This window comes from Zalophus californianus, chromosome 15 (assembly GCF_009762305.2).
Source record: "Zalophus californianus isolate mZalCal1 chromosome 15, mZalCal1.pri.v2, whole genome shotgun sequence".
Classification (NCBI taxonomy): Eukaryota; Metazoa; Chordata; class Mammalia; order Carnivora; family Otariidae; genus Zalophus; species Zalophus californianus.
In genome coordinates this window covers 73,974,123-73,988,814 of record NC_045609.1, presented here as the reverse complement: position 1 = coordinate 73,988,814, position 14,692 = coordinate 73,974,123, and the positions used below count along the sequence as shown (strand labels likewise).

At 46.0% G+C, this 14,692-nt stretch overlaps 1 protein-coding gene across 5 annotated transcripts in view; it reads left to right on the top strand.

The window, feature by feature from the left end:
- GFRA1 (GDNF family receptor alpha 1) overlaps window positions 1–14,692 on the top strand; it is a 215,285-nt gene that overhangs the window by 157,879 nt on the left and 42,714 nt on the right. For all 5 annotated transcript variants that reach the window (XM_027596620.2, XM_027596621.2, XM_027596618.2 and 2 more), the window contains 2 exons: window positions 10,358–10,467; window positions 13,149–13,283. In XM_027596620.2, coding sequence (XP_027452421.1) covers window positions 10,358–10,467; window positions 13,149–13,283 — 245 coding nt within the window. The remainder of the gene's footprint in view (window positions 1–10,357; window positions 10,468–13,148; window positions 13,284–14,692) is intronic.

Sequence of the window (14,692 nt, the reverse complement as noted above, 5' to 3'; positions counted from 1 at the left end):
TCTTAGAAAGTCTGCAACCCTATTAAAGATTAATAGGGAATCTTATTTTCATATGTTTCTGCTTAAAGTCTGTTTGTGCAAGTGTAGGCTGTTAGCCATTCAGACATCCATTTACCTTCTTCCCCCACCCCTACCAGAGTGGGCAGAAACTAGGCTCCTTTAATGTGTGGAAGGTAAATTAACATTCTGCTGAGCAGAGCTTGGAGCTTGGGGCTCAGTTACCACAGAGGTATTTAACGCTTGTCCTTTGGGGGTAAGGGCAAAGGGAGGAATTTTGCAAATTATTAAAGTCAAGAGAGCCTGTGTAATTTCAATTTTTCATCTTCTGGGAACCCCCAAAGAAGCAAGGTCTGACTGAGGGAGGCCAGGCAGCATTTGGGATAATTTCTAGAATTTACCTGTGTTTCTCTAAAGTAATTAGAGTTCAGTTTCTCTGGCTCTAAACATCATGATGCAACACTTCTTTCTGAGGGGACAGACAGCATCTCCTTAAATTTATACAGGCCTGATGCTAGCCAGCTCAGTAGAGGACCACATCTGGGGACCACATGTAGTGACCTGTGGAATGGCCTTGACCTGTTTCTGTGAGTGTTGATTCCATTGGCCTGTAATACACATTTCTCTGCTAGAAGATGTGGAGGACTCACAGGAGACATCGCTCTTTGGTCGTAATGGTAGGATTAAGCCTGATGTTAATCATGAGTGTATTGAGCACATAACAGACGTTGAACAGGTGGATTAGTGATCTCAGGACAAAGCGTTTCATATGCCAAATTATTAACAGAAGAATTCTAAGAAAAAAATCAGTGTGCCTGTCTCTACCCTAAGGCTTCATAGAGGTCTCAAGAGAAGTGTGGACCTCCTGGGCTGGTCCAGAGCAAAACAGAAGACACAGCGCTGATGAGTCCTATCCTCCTCCAGGAATCTGGAGCTCATACCAGGTGCTAGGTGCCTGGCACACTCATCTTCCAGGAACGCTTTGAAGGACTTACTGTCATTCAACTGGAGTAAGGTACTCACCCCAAGTGCCATATTTAGCAAATGGTTAAATTGAAATTGAAGTCCTGGTCCATTTTCAGATTCTTTATTCAAAACCTCTACTCTACATTGGTTTTTAGTAGTGTTGTGTTTTCTGTCACTGTTGTGGTAGATTACCACAAACATGGTGGCTTTAACACAAATTTATTCTCTTACATTTCCAGACATCAGAAACTATACACAGGTCTCATGGGGCTGAAATCAAAGCGCCTGCAAGACTGAGTTCCTTTTGGAGGCTCTAGGGGCGAATCCATTTCCTTGACTTTTGCCCACACACATTCCTTGGCTCGTGGCCCCGGCCCCCATCTTCAAAATCAGCAAAAGCCAGTCCAGTCCTTTGCGCATGGCATCTGACCACCTCATCTGCCTCCTTCTTCCCCTTTTAAAGATCCTGTGATTACATTGAGCCCATGTGGATGATCCAGGCAATCTGCTCACCTCAAGATCTAAAACTATAATCACACATTCCAAGGTCTTTTCACCACCATGACAGGTAACATATCAACAGATTCCATGGGTCCAGAGACTCGAGTGTAGACATCTTCTCCTGCCTACAGTAGTTTTTCTGTTGAGGTATGTTTTTAATTTTTGCTATATCATGAATTATAGAACTAGTTAGTCCCCAGTCGTTGCTAGAAAGCACAGAGCCAAGTATGTAGCTTTCATCCAGCCAAGGGTATGTGTGCATTTTGTAGTAACTGTACCATTACCTCTGTATGATCTTTCAGTGACCCCAAACACCCTCATTCATTTCACATTTATTCTGTTGCATCAAAGCTACATGTGAATGCATCTCTAAATTCTTTCTGAAGTGAGAGTGGGCATAAATAATTCAGTGAAACCACGGTGGGTAACCTTTGCTGCCGCAGGGTTCCCGAGCAGTTGACTTGGAGCTTCTTAGGTTCCTGGATGAATGTAAGGTAACTGCTATAATTCACTCCTGAAGATGGAGGTGCCTGCAGAATTTCACAAAGTAAACTCACACCATGTTGGTCTAGAGTGTTAAGGTACGGCTCTACTGGAGAAAGATTGGTTGAACATCTAGATTTCTGTTTCTCCTTGTGGCCAAAAGCCACAACGCTGATGACTGAAGTTCCTGTGCTGAATACCAAAGATTTACTGGATAAGACTGACTCTTAAAAGAGTTTTAGCTTATTTGTCACAGACCGTTATTGGATATCTGAACACTGTATGATAATTTAATCATCCAGAAAACCTCAAATTTCTTTTTTCCCCTCAATTTCTTCCCATAAAAACAAGTACTGTCAAAACTAAGTTTTCTGCTCTAAAGGACATCTTGTAGCATGGATAATACAAAACAACTTCATTTGACTTGGCAGTGCAACACAAGACTGTTTGCAGGCTATCTGTGCTCTGCTGTGACTTACAGTGTGGTTATACTGTGGCCATCAGTGTGTGTCGTGCGTGGAGAGATCGATGAGGGGGCTGGAGGGAGGAGTTCTGGCCGGAGGGCAGCTCTGGGGCATCCGATCCAAGGCTGCCAAGAGCCCCTTCACCACTGAAGTGGATTCTCTTGCCAACTGCCATAGCTTTTGCTTTTCACATTTGCCATGTAGAGATTAGCTGTCAAACCCTGTCAGCCTCTCTGTAGCTGTTGATTGACAGCTGTCAGTGCTCATGCAGGGTGGCTTCGTGAGCGATGCCGAGATCGATCAGATGCTGACCCAGATGTCTTTCAGGGGCTGCTGCTTTTTCATGTCCTCGGAAAGGCTAAGGAAGCATTGCACCTCTGCCCTGCAGCGTGCTTACACTGAACCCTCACCCTGGAGAGACACCCCAAGCAGGACACATGGACTAAAGCCATGTGTGACTCTACCCACGTTTCCCAAAGTCCATCCTTGGTAGGACTTTGTCACAGCACCGTGGGTCAAGCCCAGAGGGTGGTGACCGTAGCCTCCTGTGACCCTTAGGCTGGGCCAAGAGCTACCAAGGAGCTGGACAAGCAACTGTGATCAGGGTTCTCCAGGGCAAGTGCGGAGAGGGGCGTTTGTTAAATGGGTTGGAGCCTCCCAAGTATCATGATGAAGCTGAGCAGGGATTTGGGAGGAACAGGCCAGATCTCTCCTTGGCCACAAGGGCCGTATTGTCCCAGGAAACAGAGGCATTAGGCCAAGTTTCTTGGACCTCAGAGTACTCTTTCCCAAAAACAGGGGGCCGCAGTTTGGCTAAGTCAATGAGAAGTACATTAATTGGCTGAGGCTTTAATCATCCCACCGGGAGTGGAAACCCACATTAAGGGGCTGAGAAACTCAAGGTGTACAGAGCTTTGGGTATTTGTGCCTGCGTGTGTGAACCTGCCCCAAGGCTTTTGCCCCAGAGTAGCCACACTCGCTCACCAGCCTGGGGGAGACCCTGGCTTTCTGAAGGGTGGCCTGAGCCCCCCCAGCTCTGCAGCCTGTCCCCCAGAGAATATGTTGGGCTTTTGCTCCCCTGGAGGTCCGCATGCACAGCGCAAAGTGGGGAACAGCAAGGCAAGAAAACACCTCTGCAAAATATCTTAAATATAGGCTCTGATTTGCGAGAGGATGCTTTCCAGATGTGCTCTCCGGTAGGCTGCTGGGGAAGAAGGGCTAAGGTAATTTTCTAAAAACAGAATGAGAAAAATCTGTTTTGTGTCACCATACCAGAAAATCACCATTCCAGAACTCTTGCTTTGTCATCCCGGCGCTAATATTAGCCTTGTGTTTTTCAAATTATTTTTATTCTGCATAAGAGATTAGCAGTATTAACAAACTCACTGATAGTCATTTAAAAAAATACATCTTTCTCCCTAAACCCCAGGAGAAAAAGTAGCTTTTCTTAAAAATGCCTTTATTTTATGAGCTCATATGACTGAGAGGTATTAAGTAACACCCCAGGATTCCTGGCTTCAGACTTCTCAAATTTGTTTTGGTCAGAGTCGTTCCACAGATGTATCCTCAGGATGTGATACAAGGGGCCAGCAGAAGGCAGGCTAGGATGTACGTTCCTCTGTGTTGAGCTTCCTGTGGGTCTTTGCTGCAAGGGCTTAACGTTGGGATGGACCAGGAATTGGAGAGCAAAAAAAAAAATGAAGTGATGGAAGATGAAAATGTACTGGGCAACGTGTATTCCGAGTCCTGGGTGAGGTGCTTTATAGAACTGTCCGTGAGTTCTCCTAGCAGCCACGTAAAGTGACTGCAGATGGCATTCACCCCATTTCCCAGGTGAGGAGATGGAGAGTTGGAAAAGTGAACTAGTTTGCTAAGGTGTGAGAGTATGAAAGGTGGAACTGGGGAGAGAGACAGGTGTGTGTCCCTCCCAGGCCTTACATGCTTTGTTTCGTCTAATTAAGAAAACCTTTCCAGACTACATGGCTTGCATTGAAAACCGAGACTTGAAAGCCCTGATGCTCACACTGGGGTCAGAGCAAAATGCTAGTCATTTCTTACACAGGCAGATGAATAAAGGGATCCCATCCCAAGGTTCTGGGTTTCAACCGGTCAATCAGGTTCTGCAGTCCTGAATGGATGCTGGTGCCGTCCCCAAAGCCCCTCAATAAAGGGAAGCCTAATTCGTCGGTAGACTCACCACCCTCGGATGCAGGGTTCTGGATACATCCTTGGCCCCTGCTGTGCTCCCGCATGCCGTTCAGAGCGCTCACGGACGCTGTCAAGTCAGCAGAACAGCATTTGGCTCTGAGGAACAGTCTGGCCAAATGGTGGGAGCGGGAGGGCAGTTATACACCAGATGACTTAAATAATATCCCTGGGAACTTAAGGTCCAGCCCGCTCTGCGTTTTCCCCTTCCAGGGCTGACACCTGCCATCTGCCTCCGCCCACTGTGTGACTCTGAGCAGGAGCTTCACCTTTTTGGCCTTCAGCTCTCTTGCATGTGAGATGAGGGGATCCATTGGAAAAATCTGGGTCTCTGGACTCAGAGGAAACCCAACGCCTAGACACTAAAAATCATGTGTCATGGCAAAATGGAATCATAGTTGAGAACAATAATAACGCTTTGAAAACAAGTGCTCTTTTTTCCCCAAGTATCTTCAAGTGTCCCTAGATTGTATTGCTGAAGTGGAAGGGGAATCCAAGAGCTAAGTAGTTCAGCAACATCTGTGGGAGTTCTGTGTAGTTCATGTCAGAGCCTGGATCTCATTCAGGATCTCAAGATTCCTGGTTCAGAGCTCAGTTCCACCAACCATGTGGCCTGTGTCCAAGTATGGGATTTATCCTGGGGAAAAAAGTATTTATTTTTTAAAAATATTTTCTTTATTTGAGAGAGTGGGCACATGAGCAGGGGTAGAGGGAGAGGGAGAAGGAGAGGGAGAAGCAGACTCCCCTGCTGAGCAGAGAGCCCAATGCTGGGCTCGATCCCGGGACTCCAGGATCATGACCTGAGCCGAAGGCAGATGCTCAACCAACTGAGCCACCCAGGCGCCCCCTGGAAAAAAAAAAACATTTAAAAGAATAGGATGACCCAGGAGGAGTTAAACTGGGCATAGTAGTGTGTTTGTTTTTAACCTGTTTGCCATACCACTGTTTTCCTAAAAATGTTACAGAAAAAGTAGGTAAATGATTTTCCCCCCACTGTCAAAAGACCATCTGCTGTTTGAGAAGACTCTCCTATATTTTATCGTTAAAATCATTTTTCTATTTCCAATTAGCAGCACGCTTCCCTTAGAATGATAGGTTCTGCATAAACCACTGTTTTTCTCTTCAGCAGATTTCCTAAGGCTACCTTGGAACTTACCAGCGTTTTCCTCCTTTTTAAGGGTGGAAATTTTCTCTTTCAGAGGGAGATACATTTCTACATTAGTGCCTATTCATTTCCTTTTCATTTTCTCAGGGAAAAACAATCAGGTTCATCACTGCTGTAGTCATGGAGATTTCATGTCTCCAGAAGAAATCCAATTGTGGAATTTCTTTGTTAATCCCACCCTGGATGTTTAAGCTTTTGTGTTTGATCAGTGCAGCCCAGGCAGGGGAGAGACCGAAACAGGTTACAACACGACTCTTTAACCCAAGGCAGGCAGGGGAAGTGTGTGCAGCAAGGACTGTCCCGGGATGCTGGGGGCTGGGGCGTAGCAGTGGCTCAGGCCGTGGTTGGTGACTGGACAGGTGAAGATCTTAGGCTGGAACCACCTGCGAGACGCTTGCATCCCACAGTGCAGTGAACTCAGTACAGCCACATCTTCCCTGTAGATCTGTCCTCCCGTGCAGTCCCCACCAACAGCACCGCTGTGTCCTTAGCTGCCTTCGCCTTGATTCTGCCCCTCCTTTCTACAGTCTTGACTTTCATTCTGGTAAAACCTGCCTCCTGGTGCATCCTCCTTTCTTCCTCTCCTTCAGGCCTTCAGATCTCCCCACTGGCTCCCCACTGGCTGCAGTCTTTTAAGTAATCATCTCTCCTGCCATTGGCCAGTGTCCTGCCTCCCCATTGCTGCTAGAACAGTGAGGGCACAGGGCTGGTCTCAAGCAAATTTTGGCTGAACGGCTGAGAGACCCAAAAGTCTTCCAAACAGGCAAATCTGATCACGTTACTTCTCTGTTTAAAAACCTTCAGTGGTTCCCAGTAGTTTTAGGATAAAATCCAAACTCTTAGGTCATTCAAGGCTCTTCACATCCTTGCCACCGTCATCAGCCATCACTCACCATTCGCGTCCTGTCACTTGGCCATCCCACGTGAACAACTAACAATTTTCTGGGTGATGCATGTGTTACGTTGGAGGTTGCAAATGATTTCCAGCTCTGGAGTCAGATTGAGTGTGGTCGTGTTCCAGCTCCACCACAGAGCTCTATGCCCTGGAGGGAGTTCACATAAACTCTCCTTGCCTCAGTTTCTTCATCTGCAAAATGGCACTAAGGCATCATCTGCTAAGGTTGGTGTGAGCATTAAACGCATGCATACGTGTCAAGCCCTTAAATCAGTCTCTGGCACATACAAACATTCCATTATCGTTACCCTGGGAGTTCAGCGAATTTGCTGACTTTATCACGTGCTGCCTCCTTCTGCCTGGGATGCCCCCTCCACCTTGGCCTGACAGATCCGAGCCATCCTGTGACTCTCAGTCCCAGTATCATGGCCTCTCTGAAACGAACATCTGTAGCCAAGGAGTATTAAAGCTTAAGTTGTGGCATTATATCCTGGTTCTACTACTCACTATTTCACTCTAGTTTAAAGTTGCTAAGCTGTGGTTTCCTCCTTTGTGAAACTCAGATAAGAAAATAATCACCTCTACCTTATTAAGAGTTGTCAGGGAAAAATAACAAAGACATACCTAGCATATACTAAATCCTTCATTCACGTTAGATATTACTTTTATTAGCAGCCTTTCTGCCTTTTATCAAGAACTAGCCACAGTATCACTGTACTCTGTTTCCTTGTTTCTCTGGGTGGGTGATTTGAGTTCAGAGACAGAGAACTTACGCATCACTGCATCTCAGGCACTTGACACATCATTTGGGCCATGGCACTTTGGAACTGACCAGAACTCAGAGCTTTATCTATACATGTAACTATCTGTAACCATTTCTGTAATTTGCTCTAAGAGAATTCAGAGGACAGAGAAGATGTTAGGAAGGAAGGGTGTTTGAGGGCTGACTCTTCTTTCTTTGGGAGGCCCTAAAGACTGGAGATTAAATGGTCCTACACCATTTCATTTGGCCCAAAGGTGCATGGGAATGTTGGGCTGGCACTTCACTCCCAAGACATGACATGTGCTTTATCAGTAGGATTGAATACCTCATACTGGTCCTTAAACAGGGTTGTGCCAATACATACTACTATATAGCTGGTTATCCAAGAATGACACAAAGCCCTGATTTGTGGTGTTTGCTGATCACTGCGGTGTAAATACTCCCTTCAAGGTTACTCTCAAGCCAGCACTGTGATGTTAACCAACTCGCAAGATCCCTGAAGATGGACCAGTCAGCCAGTCATGAGCTGGCTCCAGCACAATATGATGTAAACTTCAGTTTTTCTCTTTGTAAAATGTGAGTCCTCTGAGGTTAACCGTCCTGTCTCCGAAGTAGAAATGTCAGTGGGTCGAATGTGAAAAAAACAGTCAAATGTCAGTGTTTTGGCGATGCTGCGCGTGATCATCATTATCTTGAAACTCTTTCTGTCCACTGGCCATGTGCATCTTAGGATCTGTGCTGACAATCTTCTCTCACAAGCCAGCCTATCTGGTCTTCTGCTCAGAGCAGTGTATCTGGTTTTATCCTCCCAATCAGGGTCATACTCTCTGCAGCAGACTGACTCAATTAGCCTTTCATTCCAGAGTCCCATTGTGAGTCAATTCTGAGGTTGTTAAGCGAAATGAGTCTGGTGGCATTAGCCTCGCGCTGAAGGATAGTAATCCGCATCCCGGTGCCGTTCAGTTAATAGTCTGCTTGAGAAACTATAAGAAACAGGGACTTGGAGACAAAACGATCTTTTGTCCATCTCTGGGGGACAGCCTGGGAGCACAGAGCTGCCAGGTCAGAGAGCTGCTCAGGTTGTGGGCAGAACTGGAACCCCAGCTGCCTGAACCACCATTGGCCTTTGCAAAGTTAGAAGCCCAACAGCACTAGATCATTAACTTTCATGACCAGGAAAAGTCTTCTGAAATTAATACTCAGTCCAAGCTGGATGCCATTGGAGCCAGTTGAGTTAAGTCTGAGCCACCTTTAGGGATTTCCTCAGAAAAATAAAACCTCTAACCAGGCTACAGAAAATGGCCAGGTTTTATGCCCTTCAGTGTGTTCTGTTAGAGTCCGAAAACACCAACGAGGCTTAGACAGTGGGAGATCCAGGACACGTAGACAGGCTCACTCACAAGTCTCATTTGGAGGATTTTGCCAAGCCACTTAGCTTCAGCACATGGCCCTACTCAGGAAGCGGGATGAAGGGTCCTCTCTGAGAACTGTCAGGTGCAAAGAAAATAAAGCTTTGCTCCAGCATCTGCCCTGGGGATTGACAGTGATGGAACCAGGCACCCACAGACAGAGGGCCCAGATCAGCGCAGTTAGGGAGGCCTCAGATACCCCCCTGCTTAAAAGGGTTCAAGGAGAGACCAGTCCCTCACAAACACCTGCAGCCTTTGCAGTGTGCTATGAATTTAGATGATTTCATTGGGCCTTTTAACTCCCCGATAGTTACAGTGGTAGTAAAGGGACACATAATGAGCTTCCTGCAGACCTTTTACCTCCGTGATCTCCGCACATGCTCCCTTGTTCTGCCCCGCCGCCACGCGAGCTCGCATATAACCTAAGGTATGCTAAGTAAACACAGTTTTTTGGGTGGAAGGAAGTAAAAACAGCACTATGTATGGTGGCTGCCAATTTGGGTCAGCTGAAGAGAAAAAGCTGAGACAGCCGTCCATTGTCTCCCATAATCGCCGGATAATTTAAATCTCTTGAAGTCCATTGTGTTCTTTGCTTAGAAGCAGAGCTGTTGTCTGCTGAGATGACCTCTGGTGGCCCTGCTCTCATTCAGGATTTCTCCAACAATATCCTCTTCAGATTAAAAAACAGCCAGTTGGCCACAAAGAGCCCTCTGCCTCCCCAGACCAGCATGTCTGTTGCCCCCTCTCCACCTCTGAGGCTCTGCAATTTCGCCACCACTCAGGGCCTTCCCAGTGGACCACGCAGGCCCCCTGGGCAGTTTCCAAACTGCAGACAGATGCAGCAATTGGTCAGTGGCCCCTCCAGGCACCACCTCCCCTGGAAGGCCCAGTCACACAGTGAAACAATGCCTAGAGTGAGCATCACCTCCTGCTTTTCCCTTCGGTTCTGGAGTGGTGAGCTCCTCCTCAGTGTCACTTGGCTGGAATCAATCCCTGTCCCCTGGGCTGGTGAATGAGAGATAACTTACAAGACAAATACACGTATTTTTAAAGCCAGCAGGAATTACGGGAGCAGATGGGCTGTAGGATCCTATTTGGATGCCAGGGACATGTTTCTGTATAAAGTAAATATTTTCCCAGTGTGGCTCTCTGGTGAGTGTGTAGAGAAGCATATTTCCTAAAGATGCAAATAAGTCTGTCAGAAATAAATATTGAATGGAAACTTCAAAGCATCTAGATTTCTCCAGTTACAGGCCCTGAAGACTTCTCTGCAAATAAGCAGACACACAGGTGGGTAAAGGTCTGGGGGAAGGAGGGGACGGTTGTGTGGGGGGAGGTTGGATAAGGGGGTGCTAACATCCTCAGAGCACACACTTTCTATATCTTTTTTTTTTTTTTTTTTTTGGTGCAGAAAAAGGCATATCGATGAAGGAAAAAAGAAAAGTTTACATTGGTCCAGAAGTTTAGGGTATTTCAAAACTCACCACTTGCCCTTTCTTTCCATTGCAGGTCTCGCCTTGCGGACTTTCTTACCAACTGCCAACCCGAGTCAAGGTCTTCCAGCAGCTGTCTAAAGGAAAACTATGCTGACTGCCTCCTCGCCTACTCAGGGCTTATTGGTAAGATCAGGGAGAAGCCGGACGGGAGGGAAGTGTGGTTTACAAAGACTCACAGACTCTTCCCATTGCAGCTCGCCACCGTCTGTAAAAGGAAAAAATCGCCCAGTAACCCTCTGTGCTGGGGTTTTGATCCCCTGGGAAACCCGGGGTTCACGGCTATGCAGAGGCAGAGGCAGGAAGCAGGGCATAAGACAGTGCAGGTCTGAGCGCCTGAGAAGCATCCCCGGGGGGGTTGGGGGGAGGGAGAACCGCCCACACAGAACAACAGGAGGAAGCAAACAAACAAACAACATGGCTGCGGAAGAGGGAAGCAAGTCAATCTGAGCTCATTGAATTAGGGCACTTGGAAGGCATTCTGTCTGGGGAAATAAAAAAAGGTTATTCCCCAGAAATGGGAATAAAACCCCTAACTATCCCGGGGTCCTTCTCACTGTTAATATTGTTGGTAATTCAGCTCCTGGTGGGCAGGGGGTGATGGAGCCTAAAATGGTTCCCTGAGAACAGACCAGCAGAAACAGTGTTTTCCGCCTCTCAACACCTGAGGCTTTTGCAGAACGAGGTTCTTGGCATTCTGGGTGAGAGTGCAGTTAGGGTACCAGTGAGTGCGAAGAATCAGAAATTTGTGTCTGTGGCTTAAAAGAGGCAGACAGGAAGAAAGGCAGGTGTTCCGGGTCCCAGGGCCTGAGGAAGCCTCGGTGGCAGGGCTCCGTCACAATTGACATTTGAGGACAAACACGTAGTGAGGGCTGTGGAAGGGTGAGGGAAATCACACTTGTCAGAAGTGTGACGGCTCAGCCAGGGTGTGTGTTCCTGCCACGATCGCACAAGTCACCAGGCGGGAAGAGCTTCCCACCAAGAATGACAGGACAGACCCTTTTTTTTTTTTTTTTGGTCACCAGAGTGTCTTCAGCAAGAGCTTTTGGGAAAATCAACAATGGTGCTTAATGCGGGGATATTATAGGTGCCTGCACACTCATCCCAGCGTTTTTTGAAAGGATACCTGTGTTCTCTTGGGCAAGACCTTTCACCATGTTGTTTAGCATTTTTGTGGCTGTATCCCAATGGGTGTATCTTCCTTGAGTCAGTATTCCAAATTTGCATTCACTCTTTCCTTTTCTTAAGTAATTTGGTCTCTGGTAGGGGTTACTTATCAACTATGGAATTATGAGCTTAAGAAACAATGGAAATAATTAAGCCATGCTCATTATAAAAAGTTAAAAAAAATTACAGAGAAACCCAAAGGAGACAGTAGGAAGGATCTACAACTCGACTCCCAGACGTAATCCCTATTAACACTTTAGTCCATATCCTTCCAGGCATGTGTTCATTAACTCCTCCATGAGGGGCCAAGGCACAGGGCTGCCGGGCATTTCTGGCTTGGCAAACCATTACATGCCCAAGATGATGAAATACTCATCATGGAATGGAATGAAATGGTTGAAGCAATGCATTTTACAGACCAAAATTTATTTCCCTCTTGGGTCTAGATCTTTCCCTCCGCTCTGGTCACTGGGTTCTAAACATATTTCAGGACAAAGCTTGCACCTGCTTCTTCCATATGTCAGGGATCCATCATGATGCCCTGCATTCAGTGGATACTTAGTAGACACATTTTAACCTCTTGACTCAGGGTTTGGGGTACCTTTTCTTTTCTCATCCAAAGTTACCTAACTCACTGTCTGCTGTGGGTCAAAATTCCCATCCCAAGGTATAATGGGAAATAATGTAGTTCAAATTGGTAAGGAATGTAGGGTAAAAAAGATACGTCTTTGACCCAGAAGAGCTTACAAAGAATTTTTTTTTTTCTGTTTATGAACCAAATATATCCTGTGGCTCACTGACCACCTATTACTTCTTACGTCCACAAAATACAGAAAACCAGAACGCTTCTTGGCATGAATAGGCATCGCCTGGTGCGAGCCACCCAGAAGAAGACATTTGGGTTGTATTAAGTATAAATGCATTGTTTATTTGCGCCAGCGCAGACTCATCAGAAAAACCATGAATATAGGAAGATGTAGGCAAGTGAGACCACCCAGCATTTCTTTGAGGACTTTTGGGGACTATTGAGACAATACTCTAAAAGCCACGAGCTTAGAGAATTTCCACTGTTTATTTCCAATTCCTTCGCAACTTGGAAGACTTTATTTAAATCAGTTGAAAGTCTGGTGAGCAGAGGCCTCATTATATATGTTCCGGATGTGGGGTAACCCAAAGGATAGCTTCTAAGCTTCCCTGTGTTACTTTGAAGAAGCCATTTGCTTCTGAGGGAAGTGGATGCAAAGTCCTAAAGGGATTTTTAAGACATGTAAAACCAGCTCTGTCTATTTATGAAGATTAATGACATTTTCAAGGAAATGCAAGGGATTTGGCAACTCATGCATTTGAAGTTAATTCTCTCCTACTCCGTAACATCCATACCATTTGGGCAGAAAAAATACCCTAAGTGCAGCTCAAGGAGTCCCGTTATAATTTTTTAAGTAAATGTGTAAATTATTTTATGTGCTTAAGATAAATTGCCAAGAAAATGCACTGCTTAACATAATTTCTCACTCAGCAAACACAATGTTTGTAATTATCCGTGGTGCATCCACCATCAGAGGAACATTTGTTTCTTTTTAGGCTAGATAAAAGTCTGTACGATCACATAAGAACAAGATGCCTTGTTTTTACTTTTTTAGGTACGGTCATGACCCCCAACTACATAGACTCCAGTAGCCTCAGCGTGGCTCCATGGTGTGACTGCAGCAACAGTGGGAATGATATAGAAGAATGCTTGAAATTTTTGAACTTCTTCAAGGACAATACTTGTCTTAGTGAGTTTACAAAAAAAAAAAAAAAAGCAAACACACAAACACACTGTCCTCTTTGTGTTCAAGCTGCATCTTTGTGTTTCTTGTGCCTGCCTCGTCTTGCTCTCTCTTTCTCTCTCTCTCTGGCTTTTTTCCTGCTCCCTGATGGTGAATCCAGCATCTCTTGGCCATACTGCGCAATGCAGCAGGGAACAGATCGAGTGGGTGCTGCCAAGTCTGTGAATCCAAAGGCCTAAGAGAGCAAGAGATTCAAACAACGGAGGGTACATTATGTCAGATAGAACACTTCTACCCACAGATCAAATTTTGATGTTGGCAACCAGCACGAAGTCTGTTCCAAAGGTTCTTAAAACCTGGGCGCAATGTACGGTGTGAGAAGCTCAGACAAATTAGATGGGGGTAAGCCTCCAAGGGCTCGCTGAGAAAAATTAGAACATTAACATCAATAGCCCCCTGGATGTTCAGGGTTGGCTCAGAGGAGAAGCCACAATTCTTGAGCGGGATAAGCTGGCAATGCAGCCAGGAGCCTCAGGACGTCAGTTATCTCGGGAGGCAGAGATGAGCACTTGGGGGCCGGCAGGGGGGAGAGGGGAGGTTGTTCCTGCTTGGAAATAGTATCGGTTATTATTGCAGTTTGCTTGGGGCAGTGTGGAAACACGGTTCGTTCCCGAAGGGAGAGGGATAGAGAGAAATGTACAGGTGAAAACAATGGGCATTCATCAGACTGTGCCAGGTCTCCCTTTGATCCACGGAGATGCACACTGCTTGAGGTGATGATCCAGCGGAGATGCTTGAGTACCTCGCTCTCATTTTGTGGCAGCCGCCGTTAATTTATTGGGTGCCCTCAACTCACTCTATAGGGAGTGCAATGTATACATTATCTCATTTACTGTAATCTGCACAAGAGTCCTAGGAGATCTAGGTATGAGCATCTCCATTTCACAGTTGAGTAAACAGCTGTTATTCACATGGACCCTCCATGCCAGAGATGGATCTGAAGCCCAAGTTCCTTCTTCTACAGCCCCTGTCCCCTGAGGCTTTTGTGTCATGCCTGATAATAAAAGGCCCATTGGACGAGAATATATGGCTGAACACTGGGGACCAGGTGTGACTTCCTGGTGAGAGATGTTGGAGCCAGCCTCTAGGAGTTAAGGTCCAGCCACCTCTCTGAGAGCTGTGACAACTCTCCATGATGCTCTGCTATACAGTGATTGATGACCAGAGAATTAGCTAACAATTTACCATGTGTACATGGAAAAGCTTTTAAGTGTTACTTATTCTAAAACCTCTTTATAGTTTCCTTTGTTGAAAAGACAAATCTAAATGATTTGCTTACTAGGTACTTCAGTGATGTGGCTGTAACCAAATGTTTTAATCGTCTTAAAACCAACACAAGCTTCTGGACACCTAAG